Source organism: Desmodus rotundus, chromosome 13 (genome assembly GCF_022682495.2).
Source record: "Desmodus rotundus isolate HL8 chromosome 13, HLdesRot8A.1, whole genome shotgun sequence".
NCBI lineage: Eukaryota > Metazoa > Chordata > Mammalia > Chiroptera > Phyllostomidae > Desmodus > Desmodus rotundus.
In genome coordinates, this window is record NC_071399.1 from 33,201,138 (window position 1) to 33,220,964 (window position 19,827).

The following is a 19,827-nucleotide window of genomic DNA, read 5'->3' on the forward strand; positions in this document are numbered from 1 at the left end:
TTGAATTAATGAAACCTAGAAAATAAGACATTGATAAAACAACGACGAAAATATATATAGAAGGGAAAACATAGATGCATCACTTTAGAGTACTGCCAGATTTGGGGGAGCCTTCAGAGCAGGCTCTCAAAAAGACCACAGCCGAGGTGGGAACTCTTCTTCCAATAGGTCCCTTTGATGATCTTGTTTTATTTATTGGCAAGTACAGAGAGTAGGAAAATAAAAACACCAGAAAGTCCCTGATGGATAAAGACTATGGATGGACATCTTAGCTAACTGGTCATCCCCATTTCTACATACATAATGGTGGTATTTGCCTACAAATACCAGGATCTACTTTCAGAAGGTATTAAATGAGCTACTGAGATGGATGTGAGGAAGCCTTCTTACTTGTGACTTTTGGCTAATAGGAAAGGAGTTACAATCTGTTTACTTGATCTCCACTTGTTCACCCTGACTAGAATTTTACTGTTTGACAAGCTTGAGATTGAAGATGTCACGAGATTAAAATGTTATGTGGAAGAACCAGGATCCACCAAATATAAACTTTATAGAAAAAAAGAGAGAGAAAAGAAAACAAAGGTGGCAGTGGAGGAATGATTCATTACCAAAGCAATGCTTGAAGGAATTTCTCCAGAGTGGAAGAAAACTATGGTTTCAGGTAGAAAAGGTCCAGCAAAAGAACCTATAAAGAAACCACATGTAGACATTTCTTCTTACAATGTTAGAGTACAACAGATATATGGAGTATTCATAGAGGTTTCATGGAGAATAGCAAACTGAAGCCCTCAATGAAATGAGAAGAATATTAACATCAGTGTGGTAGGCAGGAATTTGGCCCCGGTGGTCTTCCTTGACATTATGACTGTGAATATGCTGCATTACATAGCAAAAAAAAAAAAAATAGGACTTTGCACATGAAATTAAGATTGCTAATCAACTGACCTTAAAATAGGGAGATTATCCTGGATTATCCAAGTGAACCCAATGTAATCACAGAATACAGAAGGGTTGGCCAAAAATGTGAGGCAGAAAGGATATCAGAGAAATAGAAGGCATGGGAAGAACTCAATCTGCTGTAGCTACATTTTAAGATGGAGAAAAAGGCCATGAGCCAGGGAATGCAGGTAGCCTCTAGAAGCTGAGAATCTCCAGTTGACAGCCAGCAAGAAAACAGAGATCTCACTTCTACAGCCACATGAACCTGAATTCTGCTATTCATTGTCAGCCTCGATCATCAGGGCCAACACCTTCATTTCAGCCTCAGGAAACCTGGAGCAAGAAACCAGTCAAACCAATGCAGGTTTCTGACCTACAGAACTGTGAGATAATAAACGGGTAACATTTTAAGCCATTGTGTCCGTGACAATTTTTTAACAGCAGCTATGGAATGAAAACAGATTTTGTTAACTAGAAGTGGAGTGCTGCTGTAACAAATGCCTAGAAATGTAGAAGTGGCTGTGGAATAAGGAAGTGGAGGAAGATGGAAGAATTTTGAGAAACATGATAGAAAATACCCAGATTGCTTTGAACAGGATGCCAATAGAAAGGGACATTAGAGACTGCGAGTGAGAGATTAGAAAGAAATGAGAAATATGTTGATAGAAATTGGAAATATGATATATGATAAGAGAAAGCTTAGCAGAATTGTGTCCTGCATTTATACGGAAAGCAGAGATGGTAAGTTGTGACGTTGACTCGATAAACTGAGGAGATAAACATTATAAGCAAAGTGTTTAAGGTGTGACCTGTTTTTTTTCTTGATGCTTATAGTAAATTTCAAAAGGAGAAATATAAATGAGAGAAATGTGAAACAATGAGAAGTTTTGATTTGATGATTTGGGAAAATTTCAGTCTACCAAGGTGGCAAGAAATTTCAAAAATTATCTAATGGGGTGAATCCCTGTGACAGGCAAGAATCTCACAGCCACTGAGAATTTTATAACAGCAAAAATACTCATGGCTTGGACTGAAAGGAGCAGAGACAGGATAAAATGAAGGAAGGCTGTTGGACCCCCAAAATTCTGTGACAGGAAACATGCTAATGAAACTACTCAGCTGCACACATACTCCTGTACATAAGCAAGGATAAAGCAGAGAGCAAAGCTTGGGCCCTAGAGGGTAGAGCTGAGAACCACAGTGATCTTTCCCAGGCCTGGAAACCTAATGGAGTTTGTGCAGCTAGATTTCAAATCGATTTGGATTCCTTTTTACTTCTATTTTTGAAGCAGAGTGTCTGTCACTATTCACCTACTCTTGTCTCACTGTTGTATGTTGGGAGCAGATAACTTGCTTTCTAGTTTCACAGATAGAAAGAAATATTGTCCCAGGATGGATTATGCCCAGAGTCTCATCCACACCTACTTTAGGTGGTTTAGATAACGAGATTTGGAGATTTAAAAGGGATGATATTTAGAGGAGATTTCTACACTTAAATTGGTGCTGTATTGAGTAGAGACTTTGGGAACCTTGGATAGGGTGAATGTGTTTTGCATGTAACACAGATAAAAATTTTTGTGGGCCGCAAGGTGGAGCTAATAATGCCCCTTTCAAAAGATGGCCATGACCTAATCCCCAGAACCTGTGAGTGTATTACATAGCAAAAGGGGCTTTGTAGATATGATTAAGATTATAGGTGTTGAGATGGGGAAATTATTCTGGATTATCTGGATGGGCCCGATCTCAATACACAGGCCCTGAAAGACACTGAAGGCAGAAAAGGCAGTCAATGAGACACCACATAAGAGACAGGAGAGATATAGTAAAAGGAGGGATCAGAGAGATTGGAAGAATGAGAAAGATTCCATGTACTTTTGCTGGCTTTGAAGATGGAGAAAGGGGTCATGAGCCAAGGAATGGGAACAGGCGAGCTCTAGAAGCTGAGAACAACTCTGGCCAACAGCATGCAAGGAAATTGGAATCTCAGTCCTACATTCACAGAGAACTGAATACCAACAGACTGAATGAACTCTGAAGTAAATCCTTCCTTATAAACTCTAAACAGGAACTCAGCCCCACCAACATCTTGACTTTGGTCTCGTGAACACCAAGCAGAGAAACCAGTCAACCCTTCTAGCTTCTGACCTATAGAACTATGAGTAAATAATTGAGTATTGTTTTAAGCTGCTAAATTTGTGGTAATTTCTTATAGCATCAATACATGGGCTGTCCAGAAAGTATCCAGGCATATGCTATGAAAAAATAGAGACATTTATTGAAAAAGATACAAGATAAAAGAAACATTGTACATAGGACAATGATGCCTCAGTTCCCTTCAAAGTAGGCACCTTGGGTCATCACGCAGTTCTTCCACTGTTCAAAACATTCTGAAAAACCCTTTGTTGGAATCTACATCAGCTGCCCTGTTGTATTTTTCAAATCTCATCAATGATCTGAAATCTCCTCCTTTTCAAAGGTGATTTTAGTTTTGGGAAAAGCTAGAAGCCTCAGAGCACCAAATCTGGGCTGTAGGGGGCTGAGTCACCTGAGTGATTTGATGTTTTACCAAAAATCTTTGCATGAGACGTGATAAATGAGCAAGCTATTGTCATGATGAAGCTGCCTATCACCAGTTGCTCATAGCTGCAGCCATTTTCATTGTATTGCATCTGTCAAACAATGAAGAACATTGAGGTAGTACTCCTTATTAATTGTTTGGCCTAGAGGGAGGGGCATACTCGTGATGAACAGCACCTTCCCAATCAAAAACACAGTTAACATCGTCTTGATGTTGCTTGACTTTGCTGTGCCTTCTGGAATGGAGAATCAGGTGACTTCCATTGGGACGACCAGGACTTTGTTTCCAGATCATAGCCATAGACCCATGATTCACCTCTGGTTATGATCTTGAGGAAGTCTGGTTCATTGGTAGCAGTTTGAATCAAGTCATTAGTAACTGCAGCATGATGTTCTTTCTGTCCTCATAGCAGATGCCTTGACATGTTTCATGCCAAGATCCTGCATCAAAACCTTGGGCACAGTAGTTTTTGGAATCACTAGATCAGCTTCTAGTTCTCACACAATCAGGGCTGATCTTTGTTGATTGTAGTGCATACATGTTTAACATTCCCAGCTGTTCTGCTTGTTGCAGGCCTTCCAGAATGTGGATGACTTTCAACAGATTCTCGACCATCCTTGAATCATTTGTTCCACACTTTTATTTGTGCTGTACTCATTGTATCATGCTTGAAAGCCTTCTGAATCATCCAAATCCATGGAGGACTGTTCAAGCTTAATACAAAACTTGATGCAGATTCATTGCTCTACTCACTCAGTCATTTTGAATGTGATGGCCACCCAGTAAACATGGTCACGCAACAGTGTCTACTGCCCATACTGACTAGCAGAGCAAAGTCATCATTGTTCATACATACCCATTCCCGTCCTCTCTCCTGGGCTGCCAGTTTACATCGATATCGTGAAAACTGTTCTCATTATATTAACAATGACTGAAGTTTTTCCAGACAGACCTCAACATATATAAGAAACAAATACAATCAGAATTTCATACACAATGCTAGACACTAAGACACAATAAAATAATGTTGCCAAAGTTATTAGAAGATAAAGTTATGAATGTAGGATGCTACACCCCAGGAAAATATATTTCAAAGAGAATAAATTCTGTTAAATACATATACTCTTGAAAGTTAACCTTCCATATATCTGAAAAATTAATTAAAGTTTTACTGTAATAGAATAAAAATGTAATTATGAAAGAGGATAATACAGAATCTCAATATTGGTGATAATAGTAACAATAAATCTTAAGAAAATATCTGTTCAATAAAAGTAATCTGTCCATATTACAGCATTGAAATTGGTATGATTATGAAACTGGATAAGTTAGTGATATAAGGATATATAGGGCTGAAGGTATAATATTTTTTTCTGACTACATGAAAATAAATAAAACTGGAACCTCCAAAAATATACAAAAAACTCATGACTAAAATATAAAGCTATCTAAAATTTTCATAAATTTTATGAATTGATAAACTATAAAAAGTGATAATTTTGCCTAATACAGGGATAGAAAAAATAGCTTTACAGTTGTGAGTATGCAACTTGTATTACTATTTATAAATTGTATTATTTTCCATATGAACAACTGTAAACCTACTTTTGCCCACCCTGTGTTTAAAATAATTCGAATAATATAGTAATTAAATGGAATTAAATTAATTCTAAAGATGTTTATATTTTTATTTTTTAAATTAACATGTAGAAGAAAAACACAGGAAACTGTAACTAATTTCAAAACAAAAGCAATGACTGGCCAAATTTGGGGGTTAATAGGTTAAGAGAGAACTAGAGTGACATGAAATTACTTAGCTTTCTCAGCTGAGAATAATTAACTATGATTTGAAATCACTGGAATAAGAAATAGATGCATGAATATATTGTTTAGAGTTATGAAGATAATCACTCCCAACATAAAAACAAATGAAAAGCAAAAACAAAAGCCATCAAAAGGTCATACTGGATTATGGCCCCCATAATGACCTAACCTTGATAAGTCTCTTAAGACTCACTTACTAAATAAGGTCACTTTCTGTGGTACTAGGACTCAGGTCTTTAACAAACCTTTTGGGAGACTTGATTCAACCTTTAACTCACATAAAATGAAATATGGAACCTAATAAATTATACTGTACATAAAAGAAGAAAGACAGTTTGAGAGGCAGAATAGCATATATTTGAGAAAAGTTACTACAAAGATAACTTGATCAGCATCTACTCAATAAAATTCAAAGGCATATAGACCTTTTAAAACAAGGATAGAAGAGTGAATGGGAATTTGGCTGGGAAGCAGGAAAATATAACAACAGATTTAGATATAAAAAATAAAATATTACCAGGCAGCAAAAAATGAAAATATATGTACATGTACAGTATCAACTGCAGAGTAGTTGGAAAAAGCAAAGGGGAGGGTAAGCTTGAGGAATACAGATGCAAAGTTCAAGGTGAAAACCAAGAATATTAAAATGATGACAGGGGATGTGATAAATTGAAAACACACAAAACATGGAACTGAAGAAACAATCAAAGATATAATAGGAAATATCTTTCCTGAATTTAAGGACACTCCTTTGCCAGATAAAAGTGGTTCTCCCCATTCTGGAAAAATTAAGGAAATTAGACCAAATTGCAAACATTCATTAATTTTGAAAATGTAGGAAATAGTCTATAAGCTCCAAAGGGGAAAACAACAATATGACCAAGAAGAAAAACACTAAGTCACCTTCTTCTTTGGAAGAGGGACATTTGCATCTTTATTTGTTATATTGGAACCTCTCTCTGGTGTAGCTAGTTGGACAAGAAAAAAAAGTCTAACAGATTTGCTTTCCCAGAAGTCTGTCATTGAGCCCAGAAATCCTGACTGAGAGAGCAAAGCATGAAGTCATACATGCCCATATACATGAAAAAGCAGCAAAGATTTGCCTGCAAGGTGGGGGTGGAGGTGTGCAGCGGGAAACAAATTAATTATCCAGGTGAAGAGCACACCCAATTCTGATGGCCACACTATTTCTTGAAATAGGCTTGAAGTTTTCTAACATTCCTCCCAACTCCTGTTTTTGTTTTTTAACATACCATAGCTCCAGTGGATTTTTGTTCCTTGCAACCAAATAATCCTTGAATAAGATTGACATAGAACAATATGCAAATATTTTTAATAATCACCAAGATGAAATACATAAAATATTAATAATTTGATAATAAATAAATATAAAACATCTGATTATAGCCAAAAGAGGTGGCAGGATAAGGAGTTGAAGTAAAATTTTAATTCTCTTATCAATAATCCTGATAATTAGGTAAATATAGGTTCAAATGTGTGGGATTTTTTAAAAGATAAGTTCAAGTAGAATGAACAACATGCATTTAACAAATTATAAAAATATGCATTTAAATATTCTCACACAGCATATGATGGAAATAAAAGAGAATAATAAACAAACATCTTTAAATGTTGGAAATGTTATGTGATGAAAGCAAGACCAAGAACTACAGATCCAAAAAAAAGTAAATTGATTAAACTCTCATTTTCATTGTAAAACTCTTAGATGTAGAATACAGTATAGAGAAAAGTATAAAATAAAGAGACCGATAAAAATTAAAACAATAGCCCTGGCTGGTGTGGCCCAGTGGATTGAGCGCCAGCCTGTGAACCAAAGGGTTGCTAGTTTGATTCCCAGTCCAGGGCATATGTCTGGGTTGTGGGCCAGGTCCCCTGTGGGAGGCGTGTGAGAGACAACCACGTATTGATGTTTCTCTCCCTCTCTTTCTCTCACCCTTCCCCTTTCTAAAAAGAGATAAATAAAATCTTAAACATGGATGGAACTGGAGAGCATTATGCTAAGTGAAATAATCCAAGGGGTGAAAGACAAATACCATATGATCTCACCTATAAGTGGAACCTAATTAACAAAACAAACAAGCAAGCAAAAGATAACCAGAGACATTGAAATTAAGAACAAACAGAGAGATGGGAGGGACTAAGGGGGGAGGGGGAGGTTTTCAGGAACAACTATAAAGGACACAAGGACAAAACCAATGGAGGGTGGAATCACGGGAGGGAGGTGGGGATGGCTGGGGTGGGGTTGGAAATAGGGGGGAAAGGCAGAAAACTGTACTTGAACAACAATAAAATTGAAATAAAAAAATTTAAAATAACAAAAACAAAAAATTAAAACAATGAACAAATGTGCTAATATGTATAGAGATTACATCAATATCAAACAAAAATATTCAAAACCACAACAAGAAGAAAAACAACAACAAAACATCATCAAAAACAAAAATTACACACTTTGTAAAAACAAAGAGTGTCATATTTTCTTGATTACTAGTAAACTTCCATTGAAAAATATAAAGATTTATGAATTTTCTGTATCTACTGACATAATAGCCAAACATATAATTCAAAATCACTAGAAAGAGTTGAAGACACATTTCTCAGTTAATGACATTCTGAATAAGCAAAATGACATAGAAACTAAGTAATGTTAACCAGTGTTAACATTTGCAAATGTTATACAATATACATATAACTTTATGTTAACACAATAAAATAACTGGGGAAAATCAACTTTTTAAAAATCATATTTTTGAAATGAATCTAAATAAAACTTGAATTAGTGACAAAGTATATTCTAAAGTATATCAAACAATTGAAGTTAAAAGAACATAAAGCAGTAAAACACTCTTTAAATCATTAAGATATAAAAGGATATGTTAAATCACTATATATGGAAACATAAGAGAATTGGCCAAACCTGTTCTCCGATAGAAATTTAGAGCAATAAGTGTTCTCCTTATTATGGAAAAAAATGAATTTAAATAAGTGCCATTCATTCAATATAGAAAGCAAGAGAAAATTAAATGAATGATGAAAGAATTAACATAAATGAAAAAAATCAGTGGGTTAACAAACAGCATAATTATTGAGCTGTATGTTTAAAAATGCAAATAAAAGTGAAAAAAATCTTGCAAGTCTTATCCAGGATAAAAAAAAAGTGAGATAAAATAAAAATAAAATATCAATGAAGAGGAAGATGATATAGAAAAAATTGTTTAAAAATGAGACAATATTATGTACAACTCTACATTAATAGGTGTACAACTCTCAATAGAACAAGTTATTGTTGGGGAAATACAAATGCTTGAAACTGACTCAAAACAATCTTGGTAAATTAATACCATGAAAGAAACTATAAAATTATAAAAATTACTTTAAAGAAATTATATCCAACAAGTTTTATAAATTCCAAGTGATATAAACTGTTGTAGCATTTCTAAAATTCTGTAACTATATATATGTGTGTATATATATGTATGTGTACACAAATACATACAAATTTTTATATATATAATCTTTTAATAAGCATATAAAATACAAAATAAATATCAGATCAAATAAAGAATAACAATGTAAAGTACAACCTCACATACTAAGTATAATTTTATATTTGAAATCTATATGTAATATCCACAAAGTATATGTGTGTATATATGTATGTTTGTATTAATGAAAAAATGGAAAAAATACAAATCATGTCTCCTTTTTTCTTTTTTTTAGTCTAACAAATTCAGATTTGGGGTGATTTTCCACATTTTTTTACTTCATTGTTTTCTAAACTTTTGCATTCAAAAATATATTGAAATATATTAGTAGTTCAAATATTTGAAAAATTAGTCTCATACATCCTTGAACTTACAGATGGTAAAAGGTAAATTGCTGAGGTAATGAAGGATTATATTTAAATATCATGTGATTATTCTAATGATTTCCTGAGAATATTTGACTTTCCTGTACTTAACTAATATTTATAATGACCATACTAGAATAATTGTGTTAATCAGTGAAAAATAAGATGTTTTTGTGAGTGGGTCAGAATAATTGAAAACAGAAAAAGAATTTTAATTAGATGTTTTTCCAATCCCTTCTTAATTTATAAAAGGGATGATTAATATAATGTAAGATTTTACTATCTGCCAGGCACTGTTCTAAACTGTTTATATGTATTATTTTATCCTTAAAAAAACTCCATGAGGTTGATACTAGAAGATTGAGAAATAATTGTTATAATTATTACTCAATGTCAAATAACGGGTAATGATTCATTATTTATTGCAAGTAGAACATTTTGTAAGCAAGTTATATTAGAACAGTATTTCATTAGCTGAAAATTTGCTTCTTTTTTCTAACCCTGACTACTTATATATTTGTACAATGAGACTATCATTTAAGAAGTTATTTATTTTTATTTGGAAATATGTTCTTATAGTTTTTTTGATGAGGAAGAGTTAGCCACTATAGGTAGGCTTCTCCAGGAAGCATGTCTGTGCAAATGGCTTATGGGGCAGGGCATTGGGAATGATCCTTGTGAGGGAGTCAGGGAGGAGGATTTAGCTGAGAGTAAAGGTCCGAGGCTGGGATTGCTCTTCACAGATGCCCTTATTTGGGGAAGTAGCTGCCCAAGGGCCAAGAAATTTTAGGTAAGCCTGCTTTCCTCATCCATGGGTCATTTCTGGGGAGACACTGAGGCAGGATCTACCTGCTGGCAGCATTCCTAGAGGGAAGGCCAAGCTTGTGTCCTGGGAGGGGGCTCTGGGTGTGCCCCTCACCATCTATCACATAAAGCAAGAAATACTGAACTTATCAGGCTGTATGTCCTTATTTATTCAAAAGATGAAAAAAGGGAAACAGACATCTGTCAGAATTCAAAACAGAGCAGAATGATGTACAGAAAAGATCAGTAACATTTTCTAAGTAGATCTAACAGAAAAGAAATTGTTTTGAAACATAAATCCAATAGAATAGAACTATGGATAAAGAGATAGTAACCAAATACCTCTTAGAAACTAGAAAGAAAATTGATGCATGCCAAAGGATTTTCTGAAGTCTAGAAGCAGCAGAGAGGAAACCAAGAGTCAACAAGATTTACAGACTGTAGCTCTGTAAATTCCAAGACAGTTTCCAGACACAGGAATCAACAGCATAAGATGTTTGGAGAAGGCAACAAAATAAGAAGGACTTGGTGGAAATCTGTTCAAGAAGCTGTTAGATCTCCACAGCCCATGCTCCGCTCTCCAACCTGGCAATTTTCCCTTCATCATCCCAGAGAGAAGACTTGGAATATTTTGTCCATGGGAGGAGAAGTATATTTTTAGAGACTATTGCAGAACATTGTTGTATTGGTTGACATGGGGAGGAGTTAAGGTAAGGAAAACAGAATGGGGATGAAGTGAACACTGAAGGCTGAGACTCTCAGGAAACTGGTTGTCAGGCTTTCCCAGTACTGAATAGATATTGAATATTTTCTGGGCAATCCAAACAACGTAAAGGAAAGAATTTTAAAATTTTCTCCATCAAAATAGTTGAGGCAAGTCATCCTACAGTGTAGCTCACGGCTCACAATCCTTCTTAGGTGCCCACATTCTAATACTTTTTAATGTAGGTAGACAATCAAGAACGTGCAGGCTTCCCATGTAAAAAAAATGAGATAAACAAAGAAAAAAAATGTGATTTGGAGAAAAGAGAGCCCATGCAGAGAGTAAATAAAACATGACAAGTAAAAGAGCTGCAAATATCTGAGAGCAATAAAAGAATATATTGCAACTATCCATTGAGAACATTTCCAAAAAAGAACCTCTAACACTGAGAGTACATAAAAGTACTCTTCAAAATTAAAATGTGGTATGAAAAAAAGAGAAAAAAATCAAAACTTATGAAATAAAGTTCATCAAATCCTCTCAAAAGCAGAGCAAAGGGATAAAGTGATATAAAATAGGAGAAATGAGACAAGAAAATTAAAGGACAAGTCTGAGAGCTCTAATGACTAAATATTGGAGTGATGCTTGAATACATTTGAAGGATACAGATTTCTAAACCAGAATTTCATACTCAGCCAAGCAATCAATTAAATATGCAGAAAAATAAACACTTTTTTAGGCATACAGCATCTCAGAAATTTACTCCCATGAGCTTTTCCTCATAAAGACACCAGATACTGTGGTCCACCAAAATGAGAAAGGAGGCATAGGATACAGGAAATAGGAAGTCCACAAGAGAGAGGCAGCAAGCATCTCCAAGAGGATCATTCATTAGGATTTTTGTGCTGGTAGATACGCACCAGACATGAAAGCAACCAGTCTGAATGGTAAAAGGCTTCAGGAAATGTTTCTTCAGGAAGGTAAAACTGATAGAATACCTGGCTCAGTCGAAACCACTCGTAAGGTATTTGGGATTGAGTTAGTAAGTACATAGAAAACTGTAAGATGTTAGCTCTAGGAAAAACAAGTTGGTTTAGGAATGGGAAACTAATGTTTACTACTTGGCTGAGTTAAAAATTGTTTTTACAACATCCTAATAAAGCAAACATTAAATATTGAACTCTCCACAAGGGCAGAATGTTGTTGGGGGGATGGGATGGGAGGGATCATATAAGCTGGAGGAAGCAGGATAATGAGTGTTTTATCTTCATATACAAAATGAAAACTGAAAAAAAGCACAAAGCAGGTTATTTACAGAAATAGAGCCAATAAGAAAGCTAAAAGAGTTGTAAATATTTGCCACTGAGAAGAAAGTCTTCAAGATGGTGGAGGTGGAAGAATTTTTTTTAATTTTATAAAATGTCTTGTGGAATTATTTGCTTGTTAAGATTCATGAATGTATAACTGAATAAAAACTCATTTAAAAAATGGACAGCAGAAATGGAAAGAGTATTGATTTGTCAGTCAAAAAGAAGAACACATATATTGGCCTCAGTGAACTGCCTTATCCTTTCTGAAATGACTTCAGTTATAAAGCAGCAAGCTAAGTATTGAGCAAATTTGGAAGAACTTCTTATTTGGGTGACATTGTTTAACATTTTCTGACCATTAACATTCTAAAATGTTGATTGAAATAACCTTAGGATTTCTATTCTTATTATCTTAACTATAAACTCTCTTCATTGTGAATATAATTTTAGAAAACTTACACCTCAATAAATGATTAATCTACCAGTGAGTTATCATATGTGATAAAAGAAAATATCATACAATAAAAATGTCACAGATGCAGACCTCATTAATTCAGTTTTTTTTCCATATTCTACCTAGGCGAAGGTGAAGTTTACCTTTGAATGCCTAAGAAGAAATGAATATTGTAAGCATCATTATAAGGATATCTTGGTCATTTCTTTCAAAGAATCTGAAGATTGAAGTGTATATTATTTAATAGATTCTTTTTTATTAAATAAATATATATTGAGTTTATTCATGTGATAAATGCTTGTTAAGTATTTGTTTTCTTCAGGTATTCTGCTACATTTGGGGGGACACAAAGCTGAAAATAGATAGTTCTTGCTTTTATGTTGACAGATGAGGAAAAAAGTATCATCAAAGTGAGCAATTGTGATTAAAAGAAAAAATAATAATTGCTCTATTGAAGTTAAACAAAATTCACATAGCAGCCCATGCATGTGAATTAAGGCTTCACACAGGGAATTCTTCTGTGAGCTGAATTTGAAGGGTAAATGAGAAGAGGTTTATTAATTGATGGAGAATATTCCAGGAAGGAAAAGCAGCTTGGGCAATGGTACAGGCGTGGGTGAAAGTACCATGTATTCAGAGAAGAGCCAGTAGTTCAGAATGGTTGGAGCAGAGGGCAATGAGTCTTGAAAGAGAGGAAAGGATAGTTTAGATTTTATTTAGGTAGATTCATGAGACAGTATTAATAGTTGCTGTTATTAATGATAGCCAAATTCTCAAGTTTTATTTCTGTTCTAGCACTGAGCCAAGCACTTCACATACAATATCTTATTTAATCCTTTCAATTACTCTATCCTTATTTTTAAGTTTTTCAATCTTGAGTATAACATAATAAAATTTGTGTAGAAAATTTATTCTAACACTTGTGAGAAAATGTTTAAGTGAAAAAAATGAGATTCAAGTGGTTTATGCAACTACATAAAAATTATAGATTATAATATAGCAAGAAACCAGTTATTCTTTTTACCAATTTGAGAGTTTTCCATCTATCAATTTTAAAATAAGAACAATGTGTAATTTTAGAGGAAGAAGGAAAAAAAGAAGGGAGAAAGACAAGAGGCTCTCCAGGAGGGAATAAAAAAGAGAGAGTAAGAGTAAGAGAGTAAGGGTATGAGATAGATATTTACTGGAAAGCAACACTGGAGGGAGGATAGGCTGGAAGGGGAGAAGACCAAGAACTGAGAGACTCCTCCTGCAGTGGTCTAGGAGAAAGATACCAGGCACATTTATATTATTTATCTCATTTAAGCCTCAAATGGTCCCATTAGGCAGTTCACTGATAGAACAGCAAATAGAAGAATAACAAATATTTAGAATATAAATCAAAAAGAAGTGGTCACCCATTGGCTGTATAGATGACTATGCCCATTCTATATCCCTCCAAGACAGGTAGATATAAGACATGGTGAGGTTTAGGAGAGGAAGTGATTTAAAAAATGGTTCCTGTAGCTAGGACATTTTGATTGGTTGGTTATTTCATCTAGCATAACCAGTTGATGTTACTTTATGCATTGCATTAATTAACCACATTCTCGTTAAAGAAAAAGGATGGTTGCATGTCCTTGGTCACCAAGTTGATCCAGAACCTCAGGTTCTGATTTTGACCTACTGACATTTTTTATCCTATATTCAACTCAACCCAGACCTTTCATGGGATTACCACCAGGAATATAAAAAGAACACAGTGAGAAACTTAAAAGTACCACTTGAGAGAATCGTTGACTAATTACCCAAACTGTCTTGACTTTCTTTCCTCTACAAAATGTTGAATTGCTTGTAAGAGTTGGTGGATCAGAATGTTAAAATAACAGCTTTGCTCTACTATGAGCCCCATCTTGCATCTTCCTTTCTTTTTGACCATCCACTTTCTTCATCCTACAGGGCTCTACGAGACCTTTCTAACCAATGATGAACCAGAATGCTGTGATGTCAGGAGAGAAGAGCAATCAAACAACCCATCCAAAGGGCCTGTGGAAAAAAGTGGCTCGTGTCACAGGACATCGCTCACAGTTTCCTCAGCAACAAGACTGTGCAACAGCAGACTCAAACTGTGTGTTCTGGTACTGATTCTCTTACATACAGTTCTCACAGCCTCAGTAGCACAGAACACTACAGCGCTGAGCTTCGGAGGCATCAACACGCTTGAGGAAAGCTCAACCAATGAGGAGTAACAGCAGAAGGACAAAGTGTTACCAGAGCGGCTACTGGCCCACCATGAAAATGTAACTGCTGTCTGATGTAACAGAGACTGGGTGCTTTTACCCTCCAATCACTTCTTGCAAGGCCTTTAGGGTAACATTTAAAAAGATGGGCCTGAATCCAAACAAGGATACAAACACAGCTTTTTATTGACTAAAAAGCTGTCAAGTGACTTCAATTTCTCACACCATTTTATACACTGTGTTTTAATGTTTGGAGGTTTTATTTGCTTTGGTTTTGGTTTTGGTTGATTTGTTTGTTTATTTTTTGCACTTGTTAATACCTGATTTATTTTGGGGGATGCTTTCTCAGAGGTAAACTAAGTCTTTTCACTGTCTCTCTATATATTTCTAGTCATAGTGTGTGTTCATCAGATAGTTTTGTCTCTATGTCCTGTCAGTTTCTATTAGAGGAATGACTGCTATGACCTCATGGTATAGCAAAAAACAACAACAAAAAAATCATAAAAAGGAAAAAAAGACAAAAAAAAAGAAAACAACAAAAAATAAAAATAAAAAAAATCCCTGACTCTCCCTCCTGCCTTGGGAACCAGTGCCCTTCCCAGCCTTTCCTTTCCTGGCCCCATTCTCTTCCCTAAGCAGACAACATCCGCTTGCTTCTGTCCGTGTGGCCACAGTGACTGGGCGCGCGTGCTCCGGTGGGCCTCTGAGCTGCTGTTGCACAAATCTGCAACGGACTAGTCAAGGGGGTTCCTTTTAGCTGAACAAACAAGTGTTCCCCATAATAGGTGGAATCAGTCTAACACATGTTTATGTTGGAAACAAAAAAAAGCAAAGAAAACTACCATGAACTATGTTGCTCCAGCTTCCATTCCCCCAAGGCCCCCAGCCCTTTCTCACTGGTCATGTGGCTCCAAGTAGCCAGCTAGAATCAGGGAGAGAAGAGGCAGCAAGTCCTTCCTGGAAGGTGGGCTTTCATTGTAATTTCAGTTCTGTTGCAGTAACCTTGGAGCCCATTTTGGCCTTTGTAATGAGAACAACGATGCTGACAACACAAATCTGGACTTCTTTCTTCCCCTTCATTGTTGTGGAGGAGATAATAGAGATGCTCAAACACCTGCAGTATACAGAATATACACAATTTTACTCCAGTGTTTCCCCAGCATATGGTTTTAAATTATTCCACATATAAAGTGTATGCAATTCTGAATTATCACAAAAGAAGAACTTTTTTAAAAAATAGGTTAGCCATTTTCATTCAAGTGCAAAAACTGTATAACATGCTCTAGATAGTTGAAGAAAAGAGGAGAAATCTGATTGCTCTGTTTGTATTTTTTTTCTTTTTGTGGGAACATTTCACCTGCTGAGTGTCTATGAATTTGCTTTACTTAAAAAAGGCTTTGAGTTTACAGTAGAATCAGTGGAAGGAAGAGTTAATAAGGGCTGTTTTTAAAAAAACAAACAAAATAAATAAATAATTTAAAAAAACACTTTACATTCCTTCCTAGTCTCTAACTACACTTGGGAAGTGCACTTCAGATATGTTTGCTGTGTAGCCAGGAGATGAAGGAAAACCATAGAAAATGTCCTCTTAGCAAACAAAATTTAGTTATTAACTTTATAGCTATGAAATTCCCCCAGGCATTTGTTTTTGTTCAAACAAAGTTTAATCTCTGCATCATACTTAACCCTGCGACATGCGTACAGTATGCATATTTTGTTTTGAATAAAAAATGTTTTGTTCCAGTCTGTTAAGAATATTCAAAAATAATAAAGGTATTGCTTAATAAAATTGCTAGATTGTTTAGCAGTAAATGCACAGCTATTTTACTAGATTCTTTGTTTTAATAGTGTTTTGTTGAGACTGAAAATCCTAAAATGGTCTGCACAAATACAAAAAAACCCCACCCAAAATGCAAAATTCTCTAGTTTTTGTTCCTTTAAAAAATTTTTTTCATAAAAATGCAAACACATTTTCACATGCATACAAATGTACAGAGACTAGTTATAATGTACAGAAATATGGTACTATTTCTGGGACACAGTGGTTGGGGAGTGGCTGGGACTGGGCTTTGAATTAGTGCAAAATTTAAACACTTGTAGAAAAGAGCATTTTTAAAAGCCTAACTAGTGGTGGAATGTGGATTTCTGTGGAGTTGGGAGAAATTAAAAGGTCAATGAATGGAGGGTAAGGGGATGAGTGATGATTCATGAGGAAGAATGTAGTAGGTGAGCTCTTATTCAACGGACCTGTTAAGAACTTTCAGTCATTTGTCCCAGAAAAAGTTTGTATGACCTTTATCTACCTCTGCTGTGCAAAGACTACTCCACAGTTTATTGTTTCAGTGTCTCTTATGCTTCTTTCATGCCAGAGGCATTTTCATTCTTTCAGAAAAAGGACATATCAACCCGGATACAAGTTCCACCCACTCATGGCAAAACACTGGGCAAAACAATGAAAAGCAGTATTCCCTAACAAATAGGGTTTTGTTTTAATATCTCTAAAAACTGGTCAAAGTTCTTTTTCAATGTAAAAGGATTGGGAGGTTCCATGTACCACATTTTAAATTTAGTTTGGGGATGACGGCAGCCCAAAGAGGGAAAACAAAAACACCACTACTTTACATGAAAGGTAAGCCCTCCAAAAGACAATTTCAAGAGCTGGAAGAAACAATGCAGTATTAATTGTAAATAAACTGTAATTTAGGTGAGGAGCTGACATAGGGAGAGAAGGGAAATGAGTTCTTTCTCTCGGACAGATCAGCCAGTGTTGGAATAGTCTGCAATTCTGGTACGGTTTTTTATTGCCATACACATTTATTGTTCTTATGTGAGAATGATCTCAGTGCCTAGTACTTACTATCAAAAGTGTGTAACTACTCCCCTGTGCTTCCACTGACACACTGAACTAAAGCAGCCTTTACTGGGTCAGCTAAAGGACCCAAATAGTCAATGACTCCTTTATAAAGTCCAGGAACAGCCACTGAAGATGCAAATCTCACTATACTAAGCTCACTATACTAATATTGATCATTGTACTAATTTTTCTACTTGATAACATATTTGATGTTGTGCATATATTAATCCTGACAGAAAAAATTCAGACCCTGCACCTTTGTAACATCATCTTGTTCCATTTTTGCCATAGTGGATAATCAATGCATACTGGGTAATGAATTATGATATTAAAATAATTATTTTTGAAAGTTGAAAACCAAGAAAATATTTTTCCACAAATGTATGGAACACATTTTTCCAACTTTATTACTTCCTTTTTCTTTACAATAGAGAAAATCAAGTATGTGGAATATATCAATACTACAGAACCAAATGTCAAATAACATAAGTGGAATTACAGTAGACCTTTGGTATGTGAGGGTTTTACATTGCAGATTCATGTATCATATGAATATATGTAGATATATAGAGATGTGGATACATTGGTTGTAAGTCAAACTTTAACCACAAAATTATTTAGTCCATAAAATACACACATAACTACGATGAATGAGTTCTATTTTTTGTTAAAATTTGAGCAGCATGCTCAATTAAAAACTGTATCTTTGATAAGGAAAATCAACTCTCAAACTTGTCTCCATTAATGAAGAAACAATAACCTGAAATAAGCAGAATCTTTTCCATCTTCCAAGAATTAATGATGTATAAAAACATTGAATATGGCATGAAGACAGTGGGCAATGGTGAATAACATGGTTTAAGTATGAGGAAGAAAAGAAACTGGTGTTTAAAGCAGTACTTCCATGACATTTTTAGGAATGATTAAACTGCTTCAAATTCTAGAAATACTCTAAATAATGATAAAATGTATAGATAATATTCTCTGCCTCAGAATAAAATTCAAGACATGAAGCAAAATATGAAATATGTTTTTTGGTTTTAAGATACTTCAGGGCTATGTCCACCTGACAAAACATTCAGATTGAAATGAAAAATAATAGCTCTCCTGAATATTTTATCCAAGGCCACATAGGTAGGCAACACAAAGGTTGAATTCAAACCGCATCTGATTGCAAGAGATCTTTAGGTCTCAAACGTACTTTGGGAGTAGAATTTATTTTCTCCACATTCTCAGATACTTACAACACCACAAAGTTTTAATCAAAAATTTGAAAAATAGACAGTAATGTCTTAGGACAGACACCTTTGCACGCATTTTATTTTGCTCTATTAGTCAATATTTTGGAAATAAAGGAGAAGGGGTTCAATGGGAACACCTTGATGAAGCAACTAGCTAAGAAGTGGTTGGTATTAGGGGTTTCTAAATTCCCTTTTTTACCATTGAGAAGAAGAATGGGATCTTAGGGGCAAAGCCACGTTTTGGGTACCAGCTTTGGCACCTCTTGCCATGTGACCCAGGGAAGTCAATAATATATTTGAACAGGACACATCATGAAGTGAAAATATCTCATGGGACGATTTGAGGCTTAAATGAAATAGATAATATAAATGTGCCTAGATATAGTGGGTCCTCGGCAACAGTTTATTGTAATGATACTTATTCATGAAGTGAAACTGTATCTGCTTGCTTAGAGGAACTGCTCCTGGAAGTTTTTCAGAGTTGCCTAATTACTTCTTTTAGAACTCCTTCCCATCACTAATCTAGCAAATTGATGATCAATGAATTTTCAACATAATTTGAAAGAGTCTGCATGTATTACAGAATTCAAGATGCTCTGATGACCTTTTATGTAAAGAGGGTTCCTTTATATCTTTCCACAACACCTCTTCCCCGCAAAAAAGCTTTGACAAAAAGCAAGAATTTTAAAAAATCTATAACAATTGAGGGGTGGTTTCATACACAAGTATGAATTGAACTGAAATAGTACAGGAAATAAGGATGTAACTTCAAAGGGTTTTTAAAGAATTCATGAATTTTAGGGGAAAGAAGTGTAAATCTTTGATGCCTCTGGATTCCTTAAGAAAAGAAAAAAAAAAACCCAGAAGAGAAAAAATATATACCCACATTAAATTGAATCTTATTCAGCATAAATATAAGTCTAAATTGAACTAATACACTTTTGTCTTAAATAAATACTATAATTTTCATGTAATAAAATCACAGTGAAAAAAAATTAAGAGAACCTGAGAAGTTTTGTTAAAGTCTAAG

General features: G+C 34.9%; 1 protein-coding gene across 2 annotated transcripts in view; it reads left to right on the forward strand.

The window, feature by feature from the left end:
- NALF1 (NALCN channel auxiliary factor 1) overlaps window positions 1-16,440 on the forward strand; it is a 615,306-nt gene extending 598,866 nt beyond the window's left edge. The window contains exons 3-4 of one of the 2 annotated variants that reach the window (XM_045186723.2): window positions 12,610-12,655; window positions 14,422-14,547. In XM_045186723.2, coding sequence (XP_045042658.1) covers window positions 12,610-12,632 — 23 coding nt within the window. In that variant the 3' untranslated portion in view covers window positions 12,633-12,655; window positions 14,422-14,547. Of the gene's footprint in view, window positions 1-12,609; window positions 12,656-14,421 lie in introns of both variants that reach the window. The other variant, XM_024578906.3, reaches the window with a different exon arrangement.
- The last annotated feature ends 3,387 nt before the right edge of the window (window positions 16,441-19,827 follow it).